Source organism: Danio rerio, chromosome 6 (assembly GCF_052040795.2).
Source record: "Danio rerio strain M-AB ecotype USA chromosome 6, GRCz13ab, whole genome shotgun sequence".
In the NCBI taxonomy this organism is placed as follows: Eukaryota; Metazoa; Chordata; class Actinopteri; order Cypriniformes; family Danionidae; genus Danio; species Danio rerio.
In genome coordinates, this window is record NC_141026.1 from 30,661,549 (window position 1) to 30,689,016 (window position 27,468).

General features: G+C 35.8%; 1 protein-coding gene across 16 annotated transcripts in view; it reads left to right on the forward strand.

Annotated features, from left to right (window-relative positions):
- Positions 1–27,468, forward strand: part of lpp (LIM domain containing preferred translocation partner in lipoma) — a 482,039-nt gene that overhangs the window by 190,056 nt on the left and 264,515 nt on the right. For all 16 annotated transcript variants that reach the window (XR_015492875.1, XM_087256062.1, XM_087256064.1 and 13 more), the window contains 1 exon segment: positions 25,689–25,894. Coding sequence is in view for 15 of the 16 variants with exons in the window: in XM_087256062.1 (XP_087112188.1) it covers positions 25,708–25,894 (187 nt within the window). In the remaining variant the exon portion in view is untranslated.

Consider the following 27,468-nt stretch of genomic DNA (forward strand, 5'->3'; position numbering starts at 1 on the left):
CAGTTTTAAACACTGTACACTTACAGATTTAAGCCTTAGCTGGATATTTCACTTCACTTATAGCTGTGTTACACATTGCATGGAACGTCATTTTCAAAAACCCATGATATGGTCTCTTTAATTGTATGTATTTAAGGCTAAAGTGGTATTTGATTACTTTATAGCACTACTTGAATACTTGGGCAGGCCTTATAACAAGTGCAGATTAAGGTTTTGAAATAAAAGCTCAAATGATTCCTCAAATGTAAACTTGGTTCTTTTAAGAATGGATTCCTGATGCGTACATTTTTAAAAATCAGGAATCCATTTTTGAAAAAACAATGCAAAACATCACATGTATGTTTTGCATTGAAGTGCGACAATGTCTTTGGAAGGGAATGTTTGTTTGCATTTTTCTTTTTCTTCTCTTTGTTGGATATCGATGTGGTTGATGTAGATTATAAAGGGAACAGAATACAAATTTGTGCCCTGCACTTTTTCTCTTAACACCTTTACAGTATTCATGTAAAGAGTATTTCATGAGGCAGTTTGCCATGTACAAATCTGTATCTACAAGTATGTATAATGTATAAAAGTGTTTCATATTAAGAGAAAATGTGTAACCTCAGTAAAATCATACCTATTCTTGTACCTCCGCTTATCTGACATTTATGTCACAATGAGCTCAAAGTGGCAAACAACTCCCTCACTTTTCTTTAACAATTAAATCAAGCAGTATAAGTTTCATTGGCATGTAGTGTTTTGATTGTGTTGCTCAATGGTGAGCAATATGCTTTATATTCCTTGTAAAACTCTTTCTCTTGATGAATACTCAGCAAGCTTTGATGGCAATTAAAATATTAGCTACCCACACAAATGTGCATATTTTTAATGCGTATGACTTTTGTAAACAGCATTCACCTCTAAATTATACACCATATATTTCTGTATATAAAATAATCAACATTTAACAGATTTAAAATTCATGCTGTAATTATGTATAAAATAGAGAAAAATCAGCAAAGACATTCAAAATCTAAAAAACAATGGCAGATGAGTTTTACCTCATGAAATTTCTACTTATGAAATACATGTTCTACGTATGAAATAAAATTTATTAGCAGTTTTACTATTAGAGTAATTTTAAACCCGCTATGGCACTATGTAGACTACCTGCCAAAAGTCTTGCCAAAAACCTAGGTTTTAGTAACAACAAATAATAACTTGACTTCTAGTTGATAATTTAGTATCAAAAGTTGGTTATACAAAAGGCAAAGGCCTCTATATTACACGTTTACCAAAATAAAATATGATCATGCCTTGAGTTTTTATTTAATTAGGACAGTAAGGTCTGACTTTACTTACACAAAAGTCTTGTCACTTAACAGAAATAATGTACAGTATAGAATATAAAGTCATGGTGCAGTTTGAAAAGAATGAATATTGTGTATGACTCCCATGAGCTTGAACAACTGCATCCATACATCTCTGCAATGACTCAAGTAACTTATTAATAAAGTCATCTGGAATGGCAAAGAAACTATATTTGCAGGACTCACAGAGGTCAGCAGGATTCTTTGAATTCATCTTCAATGCCTCCTTTTTCATCTTACCCCAGACGTGCACTATAATGTTCATGCTTGGGGACTGGGCTGGCCAATCCTGTAGCACCTTGTGAAGTATGAGAAGGAACGCTATCCTGCTGAAGAATTTGCCGTCCCCTTTGGTGTGTAATGTGATGGGCAGCACCAATGTCTTCAAACCTCAGGCTGTTGATGTTGCCATCCACCCTGCAGATCTCTCGCACACCCCATAAGAAATTTAACCCCAAACCATGATTTTTCCTTCACCAAACTTGTATGATATCTGTGAGAATCTTGGTTCCTTGCGGGTTCCAATAGGTCTTCTGCAGTATTTGTGATGATTGGGATGCAGTTCAACAGATGATTCAATGAAGAAATCTATATTCTGCCACTTTTTCAAATGATCAACTAGAAGCCAAGTGATTATTTGTTGCTCTTATAACTGGGATTGACGAAAAGAGTTCTGTCGATGTACAAACTGGGCTTTATTGTGCAAGATATACTGTAGGAAATGATGTTAATAAATGTGACTAAAATATATATGGAGAATAGTAACTGTGACAAGATGATTGATGTGGCATATTTAATGTCAATGTCAAATGGTAATCATCAATTAACTTGTTCAGGTGTGTTTGATTAGAGTTGGAGCTAAAATCTGTTGGACACCGGCCCTCCAGGAACAAGTTTGGTGACCCCTGCCCTAGAGTATACTTTTTTTGAGCTTTTAACAAATTTGTCACTAAAGAAAAGTGACAGAACTGTTGCAAACAATTTATGTGTGATGAATTTAAACAATTAAATAAAGTTTAATAATGTTCAACTTAATTTGTTTGTATTAATTCAGCCCAAATAAATTGTTTACAACCACTTAACGTAAAAACAAAAAAATTGAGTAAATCCAATAAATCATCTTCGAATAATTTTTTTTCAGTGTGTGTTGAGCATCAGTTAAGACAATTTTAGCACCTTTTAGCTTTAATTGGTGGGGAAAACCAGATCATTTTTAGCTTTTGACAGCTAATTTCACCTTCCGGATTTAAAAGAATTTTAGGCGGGATAAAAATCTGTGACGTAGCTCGTATGTGCAAGTGGAGGGATGACACGTCGGTTTCTCATTATTAATAGTGGAGTTTTCTTATCCTAAGAGAAGACAATGCTTCTTAATTATTCATGAGAGCACATGTTTTTTAATGGTAAGGCAGACCTGATAAGCTGTAAGACCCAATGACTTAGACTGCGTCTGTGCACGCCACAGGTTGTATGTTTGTTTCCATGTTTTTTTTTTTTTCCTGTGATGCTGTCAGGGCCAATACAACAAAGCTGTTGGTTTGCAGGAAGCATTTTTGTCGGGAGAACTGTATGAGATTTGGAGAATGGCGGACTTTGTTTTGTATCAGTTGAGTTTGTTACCATTCAGATATAGCCTACTGTATATTCGTGCTTCTGGTCCAGATTACTGGCAGGGTTAATAGTTGACCCGGGAATTCAGGAGGAAAGGAGTTCTCATTTATAGTGTTTATATAAACATGATTATATTTTTTAAATTACGAATAACATATGTAGCAGGACATTCATTTGCTTATTGTTTATTTATTTGCATTTTAATTGTGTAAACTATAAAATCATGGGTCTCCTTACCATTTGTGTCTCATTTTTTTAAGTCAACTGGCAACAGTTGTTCACTCCCTTTTTTTCATGACCCTTCAAACACACAAAACTCTTAAAATACATTTATTTCAATTAAATTAAATTTAATTAAGTAGGTGAATTGGGACACATCAAGTTACTTTTTTTTCCTGTACCCTAGAATAAAATAGAAAAAGTTTTTTCTCTTTTTTTCTCTTTTCTGAAATAATGGCTACATGCCCGCTTTGAAGCTCTTGCTTTAAGTCTCTTGATTCCAACCTTGAAATCCTACTTTTACTTGGAATTCAGCAGATTCTTGTATCTCGGTGCATTTGCTGAAAAGTTTCAACTAAAGAAAATGTCTCTTGTGTACTCTTAAAGACTTCACAGTACACTAAACAATCCTCTTTTTTCCGGTCTATTTTATGTAGGTAGAAAGCATGACTAGAAGCATTCAGATGATGGGGCTTCTCCAATTGTAAACTCTGAGCCTTCTTCTCTCTGGATAAACTGTTTTTGTTGTTGACATAGATATACTAGACCACTTCAAAGATTATATATAACCGGGAGATTTGAGTAGTCTGATGACGTTTAATTGATTTAACGAGGTTGAACAAACAGGTTTATTACAGTACATTCCTCCACTGTATTATGGGAAAGAAGAGTAAAAAGCCATGATTAAGATCTGGACTCAGGAGCATGTATGTTCATCTGGTTATTTTATTCAGCCCAAATGCATGTTATATAACTACATTAAATAAAAGCAATGCTGTTATAAAATGAATCCATTTGGTTTACAGTTTTGAGATAGTCCCTAACTTTGCTTTTATCACCATTTTTTAGCTTTACATATTTGGTCCTCAAAGCAATTTCAATATCAAATATCTTAATTGCTTTAAATATTTAGCTTTAGGTGTGTGATTTGAACAAGAAAAATGTTAATGTTAAGGGAAAATTGAATTTCAAATGAATGTCCAATATATAAAAAATAAAAAATCAGCACTTTATACTTATTTGTTCTGGATTTGGAGTTGGAGAATGAATAATTGTTATTGCCCCCACTAGTGGTCAGCTATGGCCTAATAGGAAGCAGCCATGGCCTAAGGACTGGGACACACAAGTCGTTGGGCTTTGTTGGTATGTCTGTCATCGTCGGTGTGGCTAGTTGATTTGGTGTGTTTGGTGGGTTAAAGTCGGAACTCGTTGGACCAAATCAGCACGTCGGATCATCGTTGGCTAAAGAGTGCAATCTGATTAGTTTTTCAACAATGAATCGGAGCACGAGTGTGATATAATGAAGTGATGTAGAAAGTAAACAATGCAATTGCGCTACATTTCTAAACTATTTTCATAGATATTGATTATTAGATTATCAGACATGTTTGCAGGAGCGGATAGCTCATTGGTACATAGCACTTACTGTGAAAATGGCACTGAACACTGCTTTGTTTTTGCTTTACACATGTGCGTTGGAAGTTGAAATGTAGACCATAAATTGCGAGTATGGTTACATGTCACAAATTTCACGACTTCCACTTTCGGAAGTCTAAATAAAGTTATTTTTACTTCCATTTAGAAATAGAGTGTCTCCACATTTGGGTAGCAGTACTTAAATCTTTCCTCATAGTGTCAGATAATTGATGAGGAATTGATGGAGTCTTTTATTTTGGTCTGGATGATAGCAACAAAACAACTTTGCACTCACATTATTAACTCCCGAAGGCACATTATGTTAAAATATTTTCATTCAATAATTCAAAACCATTACAACATTGTTTTGCTGACTTATGTACTTACCTTTGAATGATGTTCAAATACAGAGAAATAAGCAATTTTTACAATATTTACAATAACAACAGACAAGTCAAAAACAAAACAAAACATTTTAAACGCAAATCACAACGGCAACCAACTTGCTCTCCCTCTCCATGCCCATTTTCCCTTTTTAAAAGACACACTGGATAACTCCAGCCAATCCCAAGGTACGTCGTCTGTGTAATAAGGGTGGTGCCTGTGGAGATGAAAATAAAAAAAGAGAGAGACAGACACACGCATGCACGCACGCACGCACGCACGCACGCACGCACGCACACACACTCACACACACACCTGCGAACGCATCAATTGTGACATGTACCATGTCTGGTTGCCTTGCTAATGATGTCACACTCTCTTAATTTCTGTTTTAAGTTATATAGAGAACAGGCAAACACTTAATTTGTGCTTTAAGGCATGTGCACTTTTTTTAACGTTTTTTGCTTGCGTTTTCTGTCGGCGTTTAACGCCTCGTTACTATATAAGCGGCATTAATGTGACAATCAAAGTGACCTATTATTTAAAAGCGGAATTTATGTTACGTCTCTAAATCTTGTGAAAACAAAAATATATAGCATACATTAATGTTTTTGATTTATAGAAGGTTATTTATTAAGAAATGTATCTGTACTATAGGCCTATATGACATGGGCCTGTTGGTTAGAAGATTTTTGCAGTTATTATTATTATTATTATTTCAATTAATATAAAAAAGCAAGTAAATATTTTAACCAAAACTAATATTGGATTAAAAAAAATGCGTTAACAACTGAATTTGCACAAAAAAATGGCGTTTTTTTTTTTAAAGAAGTAGTTAGCCTAATCCACCCCGTTTAGAGTGTCATTATGGACGTTTTATGTTAAAACTAACAAGGTTCAAACTGGATCTGCTACAAAGAAACTATACGGTTTTGGGACACACTCGTCACTACATTGTTCTTTTCCCAAACAATGCATCATAATAGGATAATTCAGCCATGAGTTATGTCGTTGTTTGGGAAATGCACCCCAGGCTATCATATATTACACCTTTTACCTTTCATTTGTAGTGATTGCAGCGATTGTATGTATGGGACAATGATAACTTTTAAAGCCAATGGGAAGCCACTGTCATGCTTCTCTATCGCAGAAAATAACTTCTGAATCCAGCTGTCATTAACTAGCTATGTTTGCAACGAGGAACCAAGATTGTGTCTTGTGGTGTTCTGACTCCATGGCCTTTTCACAAATATATTTCATTTGAGTTGATGAATGCAGCATGAATGCTGTTGGTTTCCAGGCCATAAACACAATTACCAAACTGATTTATGCCACGACAGACTGTTGAAATATCTTTTTTTCAATTGTAGGTTTTTTAACCCGCATTATAAATCAGGCTAGCGCTGACAACCAGTAGTAAAATGAATTTAGTGTCACGGCCCCATGACTGTTTGTGCATTCAGGGTCACAGTTTTTCAACATAATACAGACTGCACGTTTAAACTTCATGTGAACGTATTTGCTTAAAATGACCCCAAAGCTTCTGTAAGAAATATAATTCTGGGTTGACATGAGGATCCTCTCTTTTCACACGACCCTTCAGACAGATTTCTGCCCATTCGCACACATATTTCCTCTTTTTCACATCTCAGCATGGAGAAAGATAGAACGGAGTAAACTGAAAGAACACCAAGTCATAGTGAGAGACGAACTCTCTCAGTATTAATAGCAGACTTCAGCTGGGATCCTGCAGCGAGAAGAAACGCGCAAATGATGTTCCCGGCCCGGGCTTTAACCTTTAATGTTTTAATCATTCCAGAAATGAGTGCAGTTGATTTAAAGATCAAGGCTGGAGTTCACTTTGTACTCCTTTTAGTTTGAACAGGTTGCTATCTAAATCATCTTGCTTCATGATTAGCATGTCACTCACACAGAATATCTAAGCTAAACATACAGCCTCCTGTTTAAAGGTCTGAATGTGCATATAGTGAAGATCTTATCCTGTCCATCATATCTGAAACATCTGTTATTGCTTAATCACACAAATCCTTTGAGGATATAATGCACTCTGCAGGATTGGACATTTTCAAAATAAGATGTTTTCCCACTTGTGTATCTTTACAGTTTTGTTCATTACATGATTTTAGGTTAAAAAAGTAAATGTAATTATTTTGAACTTTATTAAGGGAAAAATATGTAAAACTGCAAAATTTGTAATTTCTGTCTTTCAATATTGTAATCAGAATAAATGTAGATTTTCAGCAATGTCTTTAATAGCTATATTAGGAAATAATTTAATAATCTACAATTACATGGCCATTTTTTGGTCAGTATATTAACATATTTAAAAATCAATACTTTTTTCAACTTTAAAGTGCTTAGTGTGTGTTATGTGTGTATGTGTATGTGTATGTGTTTGTGTTTGTGTGTGTGCATCAGTGTGTGTGAGAAGACCATAATAAAGATTTGCAATCTTCCGCTTATTTACTTACGAGATTTTAGTTAATAATTTAGAATTATTCTAAATTAATAAAACACTGTTATACTGTGTTATGCTAGGGTCAGTATTCAAAAAAATATTCAAAAAAATACTGACTGGATTATTTTTTTATTATTATTATTTTCATGCTTTAATATACAATAGCATGATCATCTTTAAAAAAAAAATAAATAAATAGACTTTCACATTTAGATTATAAAGGTATGGTTTTGAATATTACAGGAGTACTGAATAGTGGGACATTCTACCAGAAACCTAAATTTTCACTTAATCTGTAAAAATGTGACAGGGTCTGACCTTTAAGCTTTTTCATCTTAAAAAAAATCAAATAAAACAAGCATAAAATTATACAATTTTATTCAATGATAGAACACATCCTTGATCACTGTCAGCTTCTCCTCAAATAATATCACTTCCTCTGGGCTCTATTTTAACAATTTAGGCACTAAAGCACATGGTGCAAAAGCAATAAGGGTGTGTCCGAATCCACTTGCTATTTTAAGGACAGAAAAATAGGGTTTGCGCCACAGGGCTTGGTCTAATAGGGTTGTGCTTATTCTGTTATTGAGCTATGATTGTGTTTTGAACTTAACCTGCATAAAACCAATCAGAGTCTTATCTCACATTCCCTTTAAGAGTCAGTTGCATCGTGCCATGGTGCATTTGCTATTTACATGACAGACTTTGTGGAAAAACTGAACACTTCATTAGTGAGAAAACAGTTAAACAGACCATCTGCAGCAAGGATGAAGAATGAGCCTCCTCCATTCAGCCTATTTGCTTTCTCTTTACTTTTACTCTTTACTATTTACTTTCATGAAGTAAGGAAACAGTGTTGTACGCACTCCACTGAAGACATCCATTAGCCTACATAATTCATTTAATTTGTTAAGTGCAAAAATTTGTTTCAAAATTATTTCCAAATTTAGTTCTAATTTCGAGCAAATGAATAAATGAACAATAATAACAAAGTGTGGTCAAAACAAGTGTGGTCTGCGCTGGTCTATAGACCAGATTTCAAACCAATAAGTGCGCTCTATTGTGTAAGTGGTGCAACTTCATTAATATGCATGATAGCTTCGAAGACTGTTTTTACCTGAAACAGTGTTCAGACGGTAGAGAGACGACACGTTTTGTTACCAAAACAAGTGGGAGAAAAATAATTGTTTGGAGATACGTGTCGTCAGTGTTGCGCTTTTAAATGTGCTGCAACGAAGGTCTGGTTGTCATTTTTCCGCTATGAGAGCGCAGGTGGACTCACGTGTGGATTACAGTGCACGCGACACGTGGCAGAGATACGTTTGTACGGAACATTTTTTTACTCAAGAGCTTTTCTCATGTGGAAATGGTAAAATCTCAATTTGCTGGTCGTCTCCTTTTAAAAAAGATGCGATACCAGTTGGTGTTGATTGTTTTGTCTCTACAGATTTGGTAAGTAAGCGATCAGTGTTTTTTTTTTTTTTTTTTTTATGCAACGTGCGGTATGAAACATTTCCACTGGCATTAAACGCAGTCACTGTCTTTCTCCCCTGTGTCTGTGTGTTAGTTTTGTTTCGGTGAAAATCAGCGCATACCCAAATGGAAACTCCCATTTTTATCCAAATCCTTCCCTCTTTCCCTCCCCCGACACTCCCATCTAAACAAAGCTGGACACACCCACTTTCCTGACTTTTTCCAAACTAGAGGTGTGAAAACACCCAGCTGAAACAGTGGGATTTCATGGCCCTTTAAACAACTTGGCGCAAAACGTGAAAATTAGAGTTGCGCTGGTCTGAAAATACCAACAAATTATAATAATAAAAATATGATCGGACTGATTTGGTATTTGTTTGTGGAATTTATTAATTTAATGTTTTTAATCAATGTATGTGAATGATAACAGCTTAAAATTGCTATTTCTAAACTTTTTTTTTTTTTTTTTTTTACAAACTATTAAATCTGTAATGTCAATTAACCTGAGGACAAGGACAATGACAGGTTTTATAAATTTGTAAAGTGTTTTTAATAAAGAACAAAATCTGAGAACCAAATGAATGACATAATCCTTTACAGAACATCTCACAGAAATCAAACATAGGTCCATTTTTAGAATTTTTTTGGGATGAAATACTTTTTATTCACGCTGTTTATGCTTTTATTTCAAGGACACATCATTTTTGGTAAAATGTCCCTGGCATATAAATTTCTCTTGTGGACAGCTTTCACTCTTAGTTTCTGGATAGATGTAGGCTGATAATTAACCATTTGAGTGTTGCGATTTCTCAATAAAATAATACAATATGTAGCTTTAAAATAACACGTTAAGGTTTCAGCCAGAAATCAACACAACATTCTCCTTTTTTGATGTAATTATAAAGAACTGTGTTTTAATGCTGCTCCTAATGCTCACCTATCCTTCGGTGACCTATGCACGAGTGTTTATTTCTCTCAAATGATCGTTCCCTCATTTGTTTGTGTTTGTTTACGGGTCGAAGATCGCCTTGGGGTCTATCGAGGTGAACGGCGCTGACATATGTCAATCTTTAACAGTCACTTGAAAGGTAGTAAGCGCCATTCCCTAAGATGTTCCGTCACACCATTGGCTGTCTCCAAAATCAAAACCCTCTTATTATGCAAGCTGTCCAACTCCATTTGATTCCTTCCTTTGCCAATATGGAGCTGTCACTCTCTATCAAACGCTGATATTTATATTTACCGCTTTACACCGCGAAACTCTGGATCCCTGTCACTGGGGAGCTGAATTGGAGAGTCCCAAAAAACCATGAATCCATAAAGGCACTTGAGAAACATCCTGACAAGCTGTGAAGACGTGCAATTTTTATGGGTTTGATAAACATGTTTTGTTATCGGGGGAATTGAATGCAATTTTTTGTGTGCGAGGCGTGCAGACGTGTAAGAGAGTCGATACTTTGGGCCTGTTTGGAGGTCTCAACCTTTAAAAATCAACATGGGGTAACGTATCTCTTGATGTCCTCGCACGAAACGATCAAATGCCAACATGGCTTAAAAGTGCTCAGCAGGCAGTATGCTAAACATGGCGAGGGTCTGCCTTCATCTTGATTTGCCTGGCGAACAAGCGCGGTTTTGGCGTCTGCCGCAGATGGAGAGGGAATTGAGATCTCCTCCATATTAGCCATGCATTGTTTTAATCCCATTTGTAATGCCTATCAAACGGCATGAGCTTTCTCAAACACTCGGCTAATTTGGAAAACAAATCAGTGGTGGCCTTGTCATTTGATTAGTGCTGGTTTTGTTAGGCTTCCTTATTAGCCTAATTAGCTCTTTGTGAGTATGAGATATCTGCCCTGGGGATGTGGCCGGGAGAGAGACTGACCTCCAGTGCAACTGACCCTGCACCAGCTAAATGATTCTAGCAGATTTAGATGGCAACAGCCAACCCTCTTTATTTAAAAAAAGGAAGAAGAAAGAAATCAAGCAAGCGACCATTTTTTAAAATTTATTATTATTTTTTTTTTAATTTAGCATATCGTCATTCTGGGGTAATGATATGACCGCTTCTCTAAATGTAGACAGCCAGACGGAGCTCCTCCTCTCCTGGTGTCAGATAATAAAAAAAGACAGTTTGAGATTGTTATCTGCAATAAACGCTGAATCGCCGAATGAGCAGATTTAATAGGCAAATGCGCAGTACATGAAAATCTTCTGGGATAACAGTGAGTATAACTGATGGATAACCGTTGTTCTTCATTAATAGCCGAAGCCTACACAACAGGTTTTATCTCTTTCCTAAAACTGTTTCCTGTCACAGTTTTACTGACGATGCTGGAGATTAGAGGACTAGACGGTATTGCTGTTGAATGTAGTCTATAGTGAGGCTTTAGATAAGGAATAATCGAGCATAAACAAAGCCTTCTGTATGTTCGGCTTTTAAAACCCGCGGTATTAACAGTGACAAAACTACAGCGTACAGAACAATCCCAGCTGACTGAACTTTTGGCCTCCAGTGTGCAAGTTCTTATGTGTTGTTAGTCAGTTGTGTTTTCCCTCACTTTTGTCTCTGCGGGATTAACTGGGGGAAGAAAGGTCAGGTAAACTTGATCAAATATTAATAAGTCTCTCTGCAGCCAGTGTTGGCTTCTGCCTGAGTTCAGGAAAACAGCAACATGCAGCTGGTGAGGTGCTGCAAAAAACAATTAAAGGAGTCGTGAGAAATCAAATTTGCCTTTATGTTTTGACACATCAGTAGTCTTTATAACAAAACATTCTGCAGATTTTGTAGCTAAAATTGGCCCAGATGGATCAGAAGTGGCAGGGGTCATTACAATGGTGAATAAACCATAGCAAAATTCAACAAAGTAATATAATAATATAAAATAATAAAATATAATATAATATAATATAATATAATATAATATATTAATACAATAATAATATAATAATTAGTGTATTACAATACAATGCATTATAGTATAATATAATATAGTATAATTTAATATAATTTAATAATAATAATAATAATGATAATAATAATAATAATAAATACAATAATAATATAATTAATATAATATAATATAATCTAACACAATTTAACACAACACAACACAATATAATATAATATAAAATAAAAATAAAAACAGCATATGCTGGTAAGGTATGTTATGATTCTGGTCTTGCTGGTTTAAATGCTGGTCTTGCTGGTTTCAATACTTGTCTTGCTGGTTTTAATGCTGATCTTGCTGGTCTCGGTGTTTGTCTTGCTGGTCTCAATACTAGCTAGGACCAGCACTGAGACCAGCAATACCAGAATTGGGACCAGCACTGAAACCAGCAAGACCAGCACTGAAACCAGCAAGACCAGCACTGAAAATAGCAAGACCAGCATACCAGTATCAAAACATAAGTTACCAAAATATCTGTTTTTTATTATTATTATTTTTTTATAGCTGCAGTAGCCTTTGAGCAAAATGGTTGCTGGTTCGAGTCCTGGCTGGGTAAGTTGGCATTTCTATGTGGAGTTTGCATTTTCTCTCCGTGTTGTCATGGGTTTTTAGTTCAAATATATGCGGGTATAGGTGAATTGAATAAACTAAATTGGCCTTAGTGTATGTGTATTAATGAGTGTATGGGTGTTTTCCAGTACTGGGTTGCAGCTGGAAGGGCATCCGTTGTGTAAAACATATGCTGGATAAGTTGGTGGTTCATTCCACTGTGGCGACCCCTGATAAATAAAGGGACTAAGACTAAGAAAAATGAATGAATAATATAATAAATATATAATATAATATAATATAATATATGGTGGCCAGTGGGTACGTTAGCTTCAAGGCAAGAAGGTCGTTGGTTTGGCCGGGTCAGTTGGCGTTTCTGTGTGGAGTTTGCATGTTCTCCTCATGTTCGCGTGGGTTTCCTCCAGGTGCTCTGGTTCCCCCCCCCACAGTCCAAAGACATGCAGGTACAGGTGATTTGGTTAGGCTAACTTGTCTGAAGTGTATGAGTGTGAAGTTTGTGTGGATGTCTCCCAGTGATGGGTTGCAGCTAGAAGGGCATCCACTGCATAAAACATGTTGAATGATTGGCGGTTCATTTCGCTGTGGCAACATATTTATAAAAGGAATCACACCCCAGGGGGAATAACAAGAAAAGTTTTAGCCTTGACTGCATATAACTTTGTTGACTGTTAATGTTTTTTTTAAATAATTGATTTTTTTTTTGCATTTGACTAAAATGATTTTGTAAATGAGGTATAGGTAAATGTTGCGATCTCAAAGAAACCTTTTTTGAAAAGAAAAACCAGTCTACTGTACTGGATATTACAGCAGCTGCATCATAAACCACTAGTAAACTATTTAATAACGCTTTGTCTGTAAATAAGATACAGTCTTGAAATGATAGTAGTTACTGTATGCAGTGTGAAGCAGCAAAAAAAAAAAAAAAATGCTTCATTCATCCAGGACAGTAGGTGTCAGTATAACGTTCAAAACAATTATTGGCACTAATAAGGCAAAACTGAAACAAAATTGTATTAAGTGCAGCTTTATAATATCTGTTGTTGATGAAAATGGGAGGTGAATATGGAAAAAACAACAACCTTAGCTCAGCTGAAATGATACTGTGACCAGTTTAAGCTCTGCCATCCACTTCAAATATTAAACTTTCAGCACTTGGAAGTGCTCCAAAACGGCCGCTCGCTTTTATTAATACGTCAACACGTGGCACAGTGTCAGTCTAGTGGTTCTCTCAAATATTTACCCCACACAATCACGAAACATTTTCAGATCCGTGATGCCCACTTGAACTCTTAACAAGGCCATGTTTCCAAACAGAGCAGTGTAGGGATGAGGCGATCCCTCGTCTGTGTAATGTTGCATTAGCCCGCTCAACCGTTCAACCAGCTGTGGAAAGCACAGAGCTAAGTGGGCTCGGCCGGGGTCCTGAGAACAGATGGGGACCTTTAATTTTTAAAGCTGTTATTCGTGTAGCTGAGCTCTCTGTGTATTGTGTCATGGTGCATATGAGTGCTAATTCAGGCCTGCATCTCGTTCCACCCTCCTCTCGCCACCCCTGCTGGATTTGCTCCATCCACAGAGAGAGGAAACATCAGCAGCCCTTCTCTGACCTTCTGCTTTCAGAACACTTGTGGTTTGTTATGATGAGCACTGGTCAGAATCAGATTCCAGACAAATGAGTGGATCAGAATCACACTGAGCTGTGCTATTCTGCCTTATTGTAGTTTCATTTCATCCACCCTCCGTCCAATCAGAATAAAGATCACACCTATCAACCCTTTTCAAACTATTTCTTTTCCCAAATCCAGTGTCTCAACCATCCATCTATTCATTCATTTATCCATCCATCCATCCATCCTTCCTTCCTTCCTTCCTTCCTTCCTTCCTTCTTTCCATATTTTCTTCCTCCATCCATCCATCCATCCATCCTCTATCCAATCAGATTAAACATCACATCTATCCACCCTTGTCAAACTATTTATTTTTCCAAATCCAGTGTCTCAACCATTCATTCATTCATTAATTAATTCATTCATTCATTCGTTCATCAATCCATCTTTTGTTTCTTTCTTTCTTTTCATCCATTCATCCATCCATCCATCCATCAACCCTCCTTTCGTCCTTCCTTCTTCCCTTTCTTTCTTTCTTTCTTTCTTTTTTTCTTTCTTTCTTTCTTTCTTTCTTTCTTTCTTTCTTTCTTTCTTTCTTTCTTTCTTTCTTTCTTTCTTTCTTTCTTTCTTTCTTTCTTTCTTTCTTTCTTTCTTTCTTTATTCATTCCTTCCCTCTGTAATTCCTTCCATACTTCCTACATTCATTAATTTATTTTAATCCATCTATCCATCCCTTCCTTGCTTGCTTCCATCCATCCATCCATTCATCCATCTTACCTCCCTCCCATTCTTCTCGTTCCTTCCTTTCATCCATCCATCCATCCTCTCTCTCCCTCCCTTCCATCCATCCATTCCTCCCATTCTTCTAATTCATTCCATCCATCTATCCATCCGTCCATCCTCCCTCCCTCCCTTCATTCTCATTCATTCATTCATTCATTCATTCATTCATTCATTCATTCATTCCAACTATCCATCAATCCTCTCTCCCTCCCTCCATCCCTATTCTTCTCATTCCACCCATCCATCATTTCATTCTTCTCATTCATTCCTTCCATCCATCTATTCATCCATCCATCAATCATCACTCCTCCTCCCATTATTCTCATTCCCTACTTCCATCCATTAATCTATCCATCTATCATTCCTTAATGCATACATACATACCTTCTTTCCCTTTCATTCTTCTCATTCATTCATTAATTCGTTCATTCCTTCCAATTATCATCCCTCTCTCCCTCCCTTCCTTACTTTTCATTCATTCATTCATTCATTCATTCATTCATCCACTCCAACTATCCAAACATCCTCTCTCCCTCCACCCCCCATTCTTCTCATTCCATCCATTCATCCATCCATCCATCCTTTCTTCCATCCTTCATCCATCCATCCATCCATCCATCCATCATTTTTGCTTTCTTTCTTTCCTCCATCCATCCAACCATCCATCCATCCTACCTCCCTCCCATTCTTTTCACTCTTTTCTCCCATCCATCCATCCATCCATCCATCCATTCATCTATCCCTCCCTCCCTCATTCATTCATTCATTCATTCATCTTTCCCTCCCTTCCCCATCTTTCTTTCTTTCTTTCTTTCTTATTTCATTGTTGCTTGTTTACATTCATTTGTTCGTTTGTGTGTTCAAACTATATATATTTAGATTTTATAGCTCTGCTTTAGATGCAAATATTTGATTTGATTTATATTTAATTAATAAGGGTTGTCTGTTTTTAAAGGGCTGTCTGTGTAAGAGTCCTCATTCCATCATCTGTCCTCTTGAGATACAGGGGAACTGTGACTTCTTGTCATGTCAGAGTGCACTGTGGTATCTTGTTTATTCTCAAGTGTCTGTAGTGTTGTTTACGTGTCACTTGAACCTTCAGATCAGGGCCAGAGCTCGGTGTCTGTTGCAACACATGACCTGCCATGTCACTGCTTGACAATGCAGCAAAGACTGACAAATTGTCACAGGCCATTAAGATAGCTTCTAAGGAAAAAAAAAAAAACTTGCCAAGAGATGGAGTAGATAAAACCAGATTCTATATGGAATTTCATACTGTGTGAACTCCATGTTCTGATCACTATTAGGAAAGCCCTTGCATATAATGTTGTTTACAAATTCTTTTTACATGCACACAGACACACATACACATGTTCACCAGCCAATTGGGTATTTATAAGCGTCACTGTGAAGTCTGGCAATGGGAAAGGTGACAGAAACTCAAGCTCATGTCTATAAACACATGGGTTTCATTATCTGATTAGTCATCGAGTGGATCTTTTGATTCTCTAATAGTTGTCCATAATGTTTTCTTAAAAAATCACATCAACGTTTTTTATTAAGTTAATTGTATTATTATTATTATTATTATATATATTTTTTTATTATACTTCTTCAATGTATTTTATTCATTTCATTAATTATCAAATAGGAACAAACCTTACACCGTTACAAAAAAGCTACAAAGACAGCACCAGTGGTGTATTAATTGATTTGTGAATGATTTGAAGTTTTGGTGGTAGTATCGTTAAGATATTACCATCCAAAGCTTGTAGTTTCACGGAATAATAATAATAATTATAATAATAATAATGCTAAAAAATTTATAATAATAATAATAATTATTATTATTATTAATAATAATAATAATAATAATAATAATAATAATAATAATAATAATAATAATAATAATAATAATAATTTCTTAAATCTATATAGTGCTTTTTTGGACACTTAAAGTGCTTTACATATTTGGGGTAATCTTATCCACCATCAGTGTGCAGCATCCACCTGGATGATGCAACGGCAGCCAAATTGCGCCAGACAGCACACCAAACACCAGCTCATTGGTGGAGAGGAGACATTATATGCCAATGTATGGCATAGGGATGTTAGGGGGCCATGATGGACAGAGGCCAGTTGGCCAATTTGGCCAGGATGCCGGGTTAAACCCCTGCTCTTTTTCAATGGACTTCATGGGATTTTTATCAACCACAGAAAGTTAGAACCTCGGTTTAACGTCTCATCCAAAAGATTGCGCTCACTGAGCAGAACAGAGTCCCAGTCCCTTTACTCGGGCATTAGGGCACACACAGCCTGCTGTTTGGGCACCCCTTGCTGGTCTCACTAAAACCACTTCCGGCAGCAGCCTAGCTTTACCATGTGGTCTCCCATCTCTTAAACATTTTTTTATGATAGACCAAACACCAAACTTTATTGAGGGCTGTGACCTGAAGGTAAATATACCAAACTGTATATATATATACTACTAGGGATATACTTCTCTATTTGTTTCCTAACATTGAAAAATAACTACAAAACATTGCTTCAAATTATAACTAATGCAGCATAATATATATATATATATATATATATATATATATATATATATATATATATATATATATATATATATATATATATATATATATATATATATATAACCATGACTTAAAATGCCAAAGATGTCAAAGATCTTTGCCCTAATCACCCCATCTTTCTCTCTCTTTCTCAAATGGGATAATGGGCCAAATCAAAGGCTAGCATGAGCCAACTTAGGCTTGTGGGCCCTAGTTTGGTGGGCATCTCTGCTCTATAGTATCTGATGTGTCACTATAGTGTCATGTACTATTGGAACTTTTTTATATTTTATTGCTTTGCAAAAAATTCTCCAACTTTGCGCAGGTTCCTCTCTGCATGTCACCAGTTCCTGGAAAAAAAGACCTGGCTCATTGACATGCGTTTTATTGTTGCATTTAAAAAAAGTGCTAGAGTGGAAGGTCTCTTTGTACCTGTTCCCATTGACATCTCGTGTCTCCATTGGACTGCAGTCTCTTTGATCCACATTGATCCTCCGGCTCACTGTTTTCCTTCTCACTGCAGAGGTCGGGGTTGAGGTTAAGCTGTGCTTTATTCTTCTCACAAACACTATCCAGGCATTACAATAGAGTCTTCAGCAAGGGTCAAAAAGTACGACAGACCTTGAGTGTTGGGCAGTATTGTTTCCTCTTGCCCTGGTCTCCGCTGTGAAACTGTTCTTTTCAACCTTTACCAGAGAGTTCAGGTGTGATGGAAGCATTACTGTTTGATAATATCCTCTGTCCTTGCACTGTTCTTTTTTTCCCTACTGTAGGTAGGTTTGAATGTGAGCAGAAAGATGGGAAATTGAGGGTTGTGGTTCCGCAGGATCAATGGAGAAGCTCGGTAAAAAAGTTCTGCCGTGTGGTACGGCTAGACGATGTTAGAGCATGATATTGCGTGGGCTCTTTGGGCTCGTCTCTGAGGGGAAAACGTAAAGCCTACATCAGTCAGAAGCAGCCAAACAGCATACACAGATTCAGCTACAAACAGCAGCAATGGCACCCACAAAAAGACCAACAGTAGAAAAAAATAAAGAAGATGCTGTGTTGAAATAGTTCAAATAGCATTTCATTCCATTTCAGAGCGGCTGTGATGGTAAAACAACAGCTATTACAGAGTTCAGCCAGTGAGAGACTCTTTCTTTTTGTTTTTCCTTCTCTTTCCTTTCTTTCCTTTGTATTTTTTTTTCTCATTATTTTTTCTCTCTATTTTATTTGGAAGCATAATTAAAAAGTCTTATAAGATTTTCTGTGATGCTTTTAAAATAATATTTTTAACATGCATACATTTTTTTTTACCATGCTGAGATTATAAGCGGTTATATATATAAAAAAAATCTAATTTATGCATTATGCTTTTTAAGGTTTATTTATAAACATATTTTTGCGCTATTTGTGATAAATGATCAATTAAAGCAGGGGTTCCCAAACTTTTCAGTCCCCAACTACCTAAATAAAATACAACACAACAGCACACACAATGGACCCTTTTCACAAGCCTGCTATGACGCGTTTAACTGTTGTCAGCATCTTAAATCCTTAAAAGTTTTTATTATTTGGAATTTTTTTTTAAAACCTATGAACATTTATATGTATATATGCATGTAGTATATCATCTTTGCTTCAAATGACAAAAAACAAATTATCGCTTGTGCGAGGCATTTTTAATGCAGCGTCTATGGGACAGGACAGCAAATTTGATGTTATTCTCTCCTCTGGCTGCCGTCAGCCTCATACATTTTTTTTCCCTTGTTTTTGAATGTCTTTATAACAACATCTGAAGTTTTTCTTTTATTATTTGAGCAAATAAAATTGTAACAAAAATGCTAGATTGTAAATGTACTCTCCAATTCACTGTGCTCTATGATGACTTCCACTACTGAGAAGCCCGGTCATGTGAAAAGGGTCTATAGGCCCAAGTCTATTCATCATTTAAGTTTGAAGATTGCTCAGAGACCATCTTCCATGTTCAGATGTGGCCAATTTTTATTTTTTTTTTATGTACGTGAGTGCCGTGAAGGTGTCAGAAAGTTTAACCTGGTGCCATAAAATCATTGTGTCTTTAATATAACATAATCACCACCCCCCCCCCCCCCCCAAAAAAAAAAAAAAATTCTGTCTGATGGCTTTTTAGTTGCTTGTTGTTGTTGTTTTTTATGTAACTTTTAACTACTATTTTTTTCTTTAGTAGGTTATGGATAAAATATGGTAATTCTAATAGTTTAATAAAGTTAATTTGATGTTTGGAAATCTCCAAGAAGTGTCCCGACCCTCATGTTGGAAACCACTGAATTAGAGCAAGAGCTATTAACCCAAGCAGAAACAAAAAGTCAATGCTCGGTGGTGTGACTGGCCAACATCCATACCCTTTTCACAGCATTGCTGCATCTGAAATGACATAATCCCCTGTTATATAGTATGTGGAAAAACAAAAAACATTGTACATGAGCTGAGTTAGTTTGTTTTGATGCTCAAGATGGTAAATGTTGTGATAGCCATTATGTGTTTTGAGTGCAACTCAGATCTCAAAGCAGAAAAAGAAACCCAATTCAATGATTGCTGTAGTCTGCTTTTTTTCTGGTAATTGCTTTTTCCAGCCCAAGCTCATTGGAAATACGTGCTTCAGTCCAAGTTTTTGCAAAATCTAAAATACCTTCCTTTAAATACATTTCACTGTATGTTTCATTTGACAAATCCACTAAAGTGCGATGTCTATAATTTTGAAAATTTCAAATACGTTATTTTCCCAATGATTTTGAAATATTGAGCTTCAAAGTTTTTGCATTCCATAGCAAACAGTATATGTGCAACATCTAAAAAGACTTTTAAAAAACATCCCATAATGTAAATAAGTTGTCAATTAATAAGAATATGTCAATAACTTAATTTTGACAAAAATGTCATATAAAACCTTATTATTCTAAGGTGACAAAGTTTGATACCCACAGTAAGTCAGTCAGCACTGCCAGTGTGTGGTGGTAGAGGCAGCCCTCCATCCATCTGTTTTCATGAAGGGGGTATAGTTATTTCATGTTGGGATATAGCATTAGAATAAAACATGTCAAGCTAAGGCTAAAATTTACATCAAACACTAATGCTCTATTTGTGAAGGGAATTTGTCGAAAATCTTACACAACGGTCTCACAATCACATTCCCAAACATCAGTTATATCATAGTCTGATCACATGATCACATGATAGCATTTGTGTGTGTTTTCTTAATGCTCTGATGCACAAAATATTTATTACGGAGGAAAAAAAGAGCTAAACTTGTTTAATTTTGCACATAAGTTAAGTTGTTACCTTTACATAGAAAACTGTGAATACTGCACAAAATCATTCAAAACAAATACCACTTGCTTATCCACTTATAATGATTGTGCACACAAATATAATTCATTCAGGAGTGTCCATTTATTCATAGAATAGCTTATAAAACACTACAAGGATATGCTAATGTCTGCAATAATGAAAGTTACAGCAAACGTGAGGCAGATGTATTTGATCACAAATAATAGACATGGTTAGGTTTTTTTTGTGGTGTTTATTTGATGTATTTATCAATAATATGTATCTGTAAATATCGTTAGAGTGAAAAGGAACAACAGTTCTTGGTGTCATACTTTATGACATGACACTTATCACTGTGGTCATAAAGGGATGGACATGGTCAGCAACAATACTCAGGTAGGCTGTGGCATTGACACAATGCTCAATTGGTACTAATGGGCCCAAAGTGGGCCAAGAAAATATCCCCCACACCATTACACCACCACCAGCCTGAATCATTGATACAAGGCGGAATAGATTCATGCTTTCATGTTGTTGATGCCAAATTCTGACCGTACAATCCAAACATTGCATCAGAAATTGAGACTCAGGCAACGGTTTTCAAATCTTCTATTATCCAATTTTGGTGAGCCTCTGCAAATTGTAGCCTCAGTTTTCTGTTCTTAGCTGACAGGAGTGGCACTCGGTGTGGGTTTCTGCTGCTGTAGCTCATCTGCCTCTAGGTTATGCAGTCAGAGATGCTTTTCTGCATACCTCAGTTGTAACGAGTGGTTATTTCCTTCTCATCATATCTAATCAGTCTGGCCATTCTTCTCTGATCTCTGGCATCAACAAGGCATTTGCACCCAAAGAACTGCCACTCACTGGACCATTCTCTGTACATCCTAGAGATGGTTGTGCGTGAAAATCCTAGTAGATCAGCAGTTTCTGAAATACCCAGACCAGCCTGTCTGGCACCAACACCCATGCCACGTTCAAAGTCACTTAAATCATGCTCATTTTGAACTGCAGTAGATTGTCTTGACCAAATGCATTTGGCTGCCATGAGATTGGCTGATTAGAAAATTGCGTTGACGAACAGTTAGGTGTACCAAATAAAGTGGCCGGTGTTTGTATATATTTATTATCGTTTTATTTAATGTACCGCAAGTGTTTACAGGAGAAAAACTTGAGCATCATGAGGATTTCAATTCAGCCAGCCATTTGATTTACCGTGTACATAAGAATCATTTCAGTTAACCTCAACCCGCTAGTTATCTCATTACACTATACTCTGCAGATAGTTTGGCTAATGTCGAACTGTGTAATGTCCAACGCTATTTTGATCACCGCATGGCAGAGGTTTGGTCATTTGCACCTCAACACCGGTGTCAAATGCTGTTACGTTTTCAACAAATATAGCAAACTATTTTATTTATTGCGCAATTTATTATCGCCACTTGAATGCAGCCAAAAACAGGCCGTATATGGGTTAAAACCATATAGTCACTTTTACTGTGGATCTTTCGATCGGTGTGCTTCAGCACAATCTCTAGCATTTAGAAATAACTCAAATAAACCCAAGTTGGAAAGAAGTTGAAAAAGTTCATGGAATTTTTAAGAGTCAAAATAGACAGCAGCGACCCTGCAGCTAAATGCCCAAACTGGTAAACAACACTGACTATGTAAATATGTCTGTCTCAGAGACAAGTTGAACACACTCATAAAAAAAAAAGTAAGTTATTTTAATAATTTGACTCAGTCTGTGGTGCCGCAGTTAGCGCGTGTGCTCCTGGAGCTGTCAATAAATGCATTAGAAGTCATCAATATTGTCAGGTTGTTAATGTTGCTGGTACGACAGCTTTCACCACGTCAGTGAAAGCTGAACCGCTGTCATGCTCCTTGGCAGCTTTGATAAATCTGACACAACTCCCCGTTCTACATCACACATAGCTTTGGTGATGTATTATGTTTTTATTTAACTGATATAAGGTTAGCAACTGGTGTTTTTTTTTTTTTTTTTTTTTTGCTTCTAACTATGGAAAGGCAAGTGTCTTGTGAAAATTATGGGATTATATCAAATTACAGCCTCTTATTTGTCACCTTGGCACGTTCTAGAGAACTCGAGGAATGATTAGCACCATCTTTGGTTTTGATTCCTGCCAATCCTTCTGGGGATATCTGAAAATATTCACCTTAAAAAGGGAAACAAACACACAAACTAAAATAACAAACTAACAAACAAACATATTTTGTAATTTATTAAAGGAATAGCTGGCCCAAAAAATTACATTTCTGTCATCATTTGCTCTTGACTATTTCCAAAACAATTTGAGTATTTTTATGTGCGGTTGAACACAAAAAAAGATATTTTGAAGAATGTTGGAAACCTGAAACTCACAGGTTTCTAACATTCTTCAAAATATATATTTTTGTGGATTTTTTTTTCAACAGGACAAAATAAAAAACAACCTCAAACCAATTTGGAACAAGTCAAGGGTGAGTATGATGACAGAATTTACATTCCTGGGTGAACTAAGCCTTTAACACTTTAAAATATACATTACAATTGAAATACTAAGCGAAACAGGACCAGTTTTGTCTTATTTTGTTAATTTTTTTGGTCCAGATGAAAAAAAAAAAACATTCAAAGTTTTATGTAAGAGAACTTATTCAAAATTTAAGTTGAAATGAAACTAATAACTAGTTTTGGTATATTTATGGTAATGAAATCATACATCATTTTCAGAGCAGGGCCATTTATTAAATCCAGTTAGAGAAACAGATCTGAATGGTGTGCTTACAAAACACACTCAGGGCATTCTCAGTTCTAGCTTGGATTTTTTTTGTCTTAAGCAAACATATTTGAAGAATAAACAAGTGTGAACACAACTATTAACACATCAGAATTGAGTAAGGAACTGAGTACAATTTACATTGAACTAGGGCTATGCAGTTAAAGTTTCAGTTTCGGCCTCTAATTAAAACACAGATATTGAACTGAAACAATTTTTGAGAAAGTAAAGCAATTCTTACAGTGAAGAGTACTGCTTTATTTTACATTTGATTATTCATTTCTAAATATTTGACTCTTACATAAAAATCTTAAAGCAGAGTTTTTATTTAATTTATTCTATTGCAATAGTTCTTTGCTTTTTTTAAATCACAGTTTAACAATTTTCCAATTTTTAATTTTCCATCTTTGTTTGAGGACACGAGGATTTGTTTGTCACTAATATGTGTTGTATGTAGAATTCTGCTGTGGTAAATAAACCATTTATATTCTGTACAAAAATAGCCAGTACAACTAAATAAATTAAATCAACAATACTTATAGTTTTTGTTGTTGTTTTTTTATTGTCCAGTATTACTGAACTTTATTACACAGCTGTTTTAGAAATCCTTAAACAGCGATTTTACTTTACTCAATACTTGCTTCATTGGAGAACAGTTCTGAAATGAGATTGTCGTAAATAAAATGTATTAAGTGGGTGGCATGGTGGCTCAGGGATTAGCACTGTCGCCTCAAAGCTAGAAGGTCGCTGGTTCGAGTCCTAGCTGGGTCAGTTGGCATTTATGTGTGGAGTTTGCATGTTCCCCCTGTGTTTGCATGGGTTTCCTCTGGGTGCTCCAGTTTCCTCCACAGTCTAAAGACATGCATTATAGGTGATATGAATAAACTTAATTGGCCGTATTAAGTGTGTGTGTGTGTGTGTGTGTGTGTGTGTGTGTGTGTGTGTGTGTGTGTGTGTGTGTGTGTGTGTGTGTCTACACTGCAAAAAAGCTTTTCTTACTTACTGTAGATTTTTTGTCTTGTTTCTAGTCCAAATATCTAGAAATTCTTAAATCAAAAAAATTCTAGACATGCACAACATATCGTCTTGTTTTAAGGAAAAACTAACTGAATATTGCCATATTATTTCTGAAAACAATAAAATATGTTTTGCTTGCCTAGAAAATTCTTAAACGTTTTTTTTTTAGAGAAAATTATTTTTGCAGTGTACTGGTGTTTCCCAGTACTAGGTTGTAGCTGGAAGGGCATCTGCTACGTAAAATGTATGCTGGAATAGCTGGGGGTTCATTCCACTGTGGCGATTTCTGAAATTGAGACTAAGCTGAAGGAAAATGAATGAAAGAATTAAAATGTTGGCAGATGTGTTTATGGCGCAAAACAAAACAAATTTAAACAAAACCAAAACTTGATTGAATTTAATCAAATCTTTCAGTAGTTCTAAAAAGCAGTTCTGTTTGTAACTTTACATGGATTTTGCTAAGCCAGCACAACAAAACATAATCATGGTCATTTATTTTTTTTATTTTCTCTTTCATATTTAAGTCCTTTTGTCTTCATTTGACACTCATAATCATGTTAAATAATCATGATTACAACATAATTGTGATTTTTGCGATAATCGACTGGCCTCATATTGGTCTGAAACTTAAATATTAAGACTTCTGGGCAAGTTTGTGAGGGTGTTTCACAAAATCACATGCAAAAAAAAAAAAAAATCCTAAACCATATGATTTATTTGATAAAACTGAATAATTTATTAAAAACAAACTAATTTAGTTCTCACTTCTAAATTGCAGTATATTGTATTCATTCATTTGATCAGCATTTATTTGTTGTGACAGAACTTGCTTTTTTCTTTGAGAGAACTTTACATACCCAGATTTTCTGATGTAATAATCAGATCTGACAGACTCTTGGGAGTTTGAAATGCACAGTTTCCCTTTGCAAAGTCCAATGCTAAGAACAAAGAGTGGGAGAAGACTCCAATGCACAAGGGGATTTGGTCCCTGATGAAAAGAACCCACAATCCACTCCTCATCTCTGTCATGCATAAAAACAACTGTATTTTTATGGAAGGAATGTAACGCTGAAATTCAGACACCACTGCAATTCCTATCGCATTGTGGATATTCCGGATGCAATGGGACCTGTGCGTCTCAGTGCAGTATAATAAACTGGCTTTGTTATTGTTTTGTTTTTTCAGATTTCTCAACTCCAGAAACATGTGGGGTGGACATAATGATGGTGACCAGCAAGGTCATGTGAGTGCACGAATGGAGACCAGCTTACCCATGGGTACAACCAGCATTTCTATATCCCAGCAGCAGGCTCCGAAAAAGTTTGCTCCTGTTGTGGCTCCCAAACCCAAGTTCAACCCTTATAAACAACCCGGGGATGCAACACACGAGGGTAAGATTGATAGCCTTGACTCTTCAATTATTAGCGTTTGTGCAAATTTGCATGTGACCATGGCTGGAGCACATGTGCTGGTTTGAAAAACACTTTTTTCCCCACCACTGGAGGATCAGAACTGGGAAATCAAAATACAGAGAAATGGTGCAGTAAATTGAATTACACAGACTAAAACGTAGCATTAAAAGAAAAACTCAAGGATGTAAAAGTAGCTGGAAATGTCCAAGGATGTTACTGTAGTTGGACTGCAGGACACAAGGGCTCTTGGCCTGCCTTGCATCATACTAAAAAAAAAGTCTGGTCTGGCTCTTTGAAGCTGTCGCCTCTGCAATGACATTTTATTTTGGAGGACAGGTGACCATATGAGCGTGAAAGTTCACCACTGGTGGCCATTTATATGCTTGGGCTATCTTAGGACTTTGAAAAGACGTCAGTTTGTGTTCGTGCTCGGAATGTTGGATTTGTGGTATAATGTGACAACAGATTAATCTTCAGTATAAATGAGACGAGCACAAAACAAAAACAAGATTCAGTAGCTTATGAACTGACTCTTATTAAGATATTGGCTGTTTATTTGTACTTATAGAGTACATGTTCTTCCTGATCTTATTCTAGATCCCTAATCCTATCCAATATCTAAATGATATTCAAATAAAAACTATTAATAAGCATAAAATTAGGAGTTTACTGAGCTAAAGGTCATAATTAATAGTTGTGAAAAGTGCTAATTGTAGCAAATTTGTAATAAATATAGCTGTATCCAGGGTCGGAGTGGGACTCCTATTCAGCCCTGGAGTTTTAAGCCTTAGACCTGCCCACCTCAGTTCAAGACTGACTATTAAAATACCATTATTTCCAATTCAGTTTCTAATGACACTATCACGTCTTTTTCAAGGAAACAGCTGCTTTAGAACTTCAAATGTTTTTTTGTAAATATGAGAACATTGCAGGGTAGCTAAATCTCCAACACTATTCTTTAAAACATCACAATGTCCTTTTCTGCATTATTTGAATATATATTCCAAGCAAAATGTTTTATAGATATCCAGTCCGGTGGTCACACATAAAAAAATATATATATATATATTTACACCTATATAAGTAATACAAACATTATTGTATGTACTTACACTAAAAATGAAAAAAATAAATAAATAAAAAATAAATAAATAAATACATACATTAAGAAAGGTTCGAACTCGAGTCAGTGTCATAATGCAACGCGCTGACCACTGGACCATAATGGCATATTCTATTTCTCCCTCTTTTAGATTTCTGATCAAGTACTGTCAAAGTTATTTATGTAGGGAATCATCTGATTTTCATTGAGCAGGTGTAATATTCATTAATAATTATTATTCGATTTCTTATATTGACTAAGGTGCTGCTGTTTGCGGTCAAATGATAGTTACATCATCATTAACCTACAGGCTGCATTTTCTCATGGGGCTGCAAGAAAATAAATAAAAAGAGCGGAGCTGCAGCAAAATAATAAATAAAAAGAGTGATGCTATGGTCAAATAAACACATAAATGAAAAAAGTGCGACTGCTGAGAGTGCAAGCAGCTAGG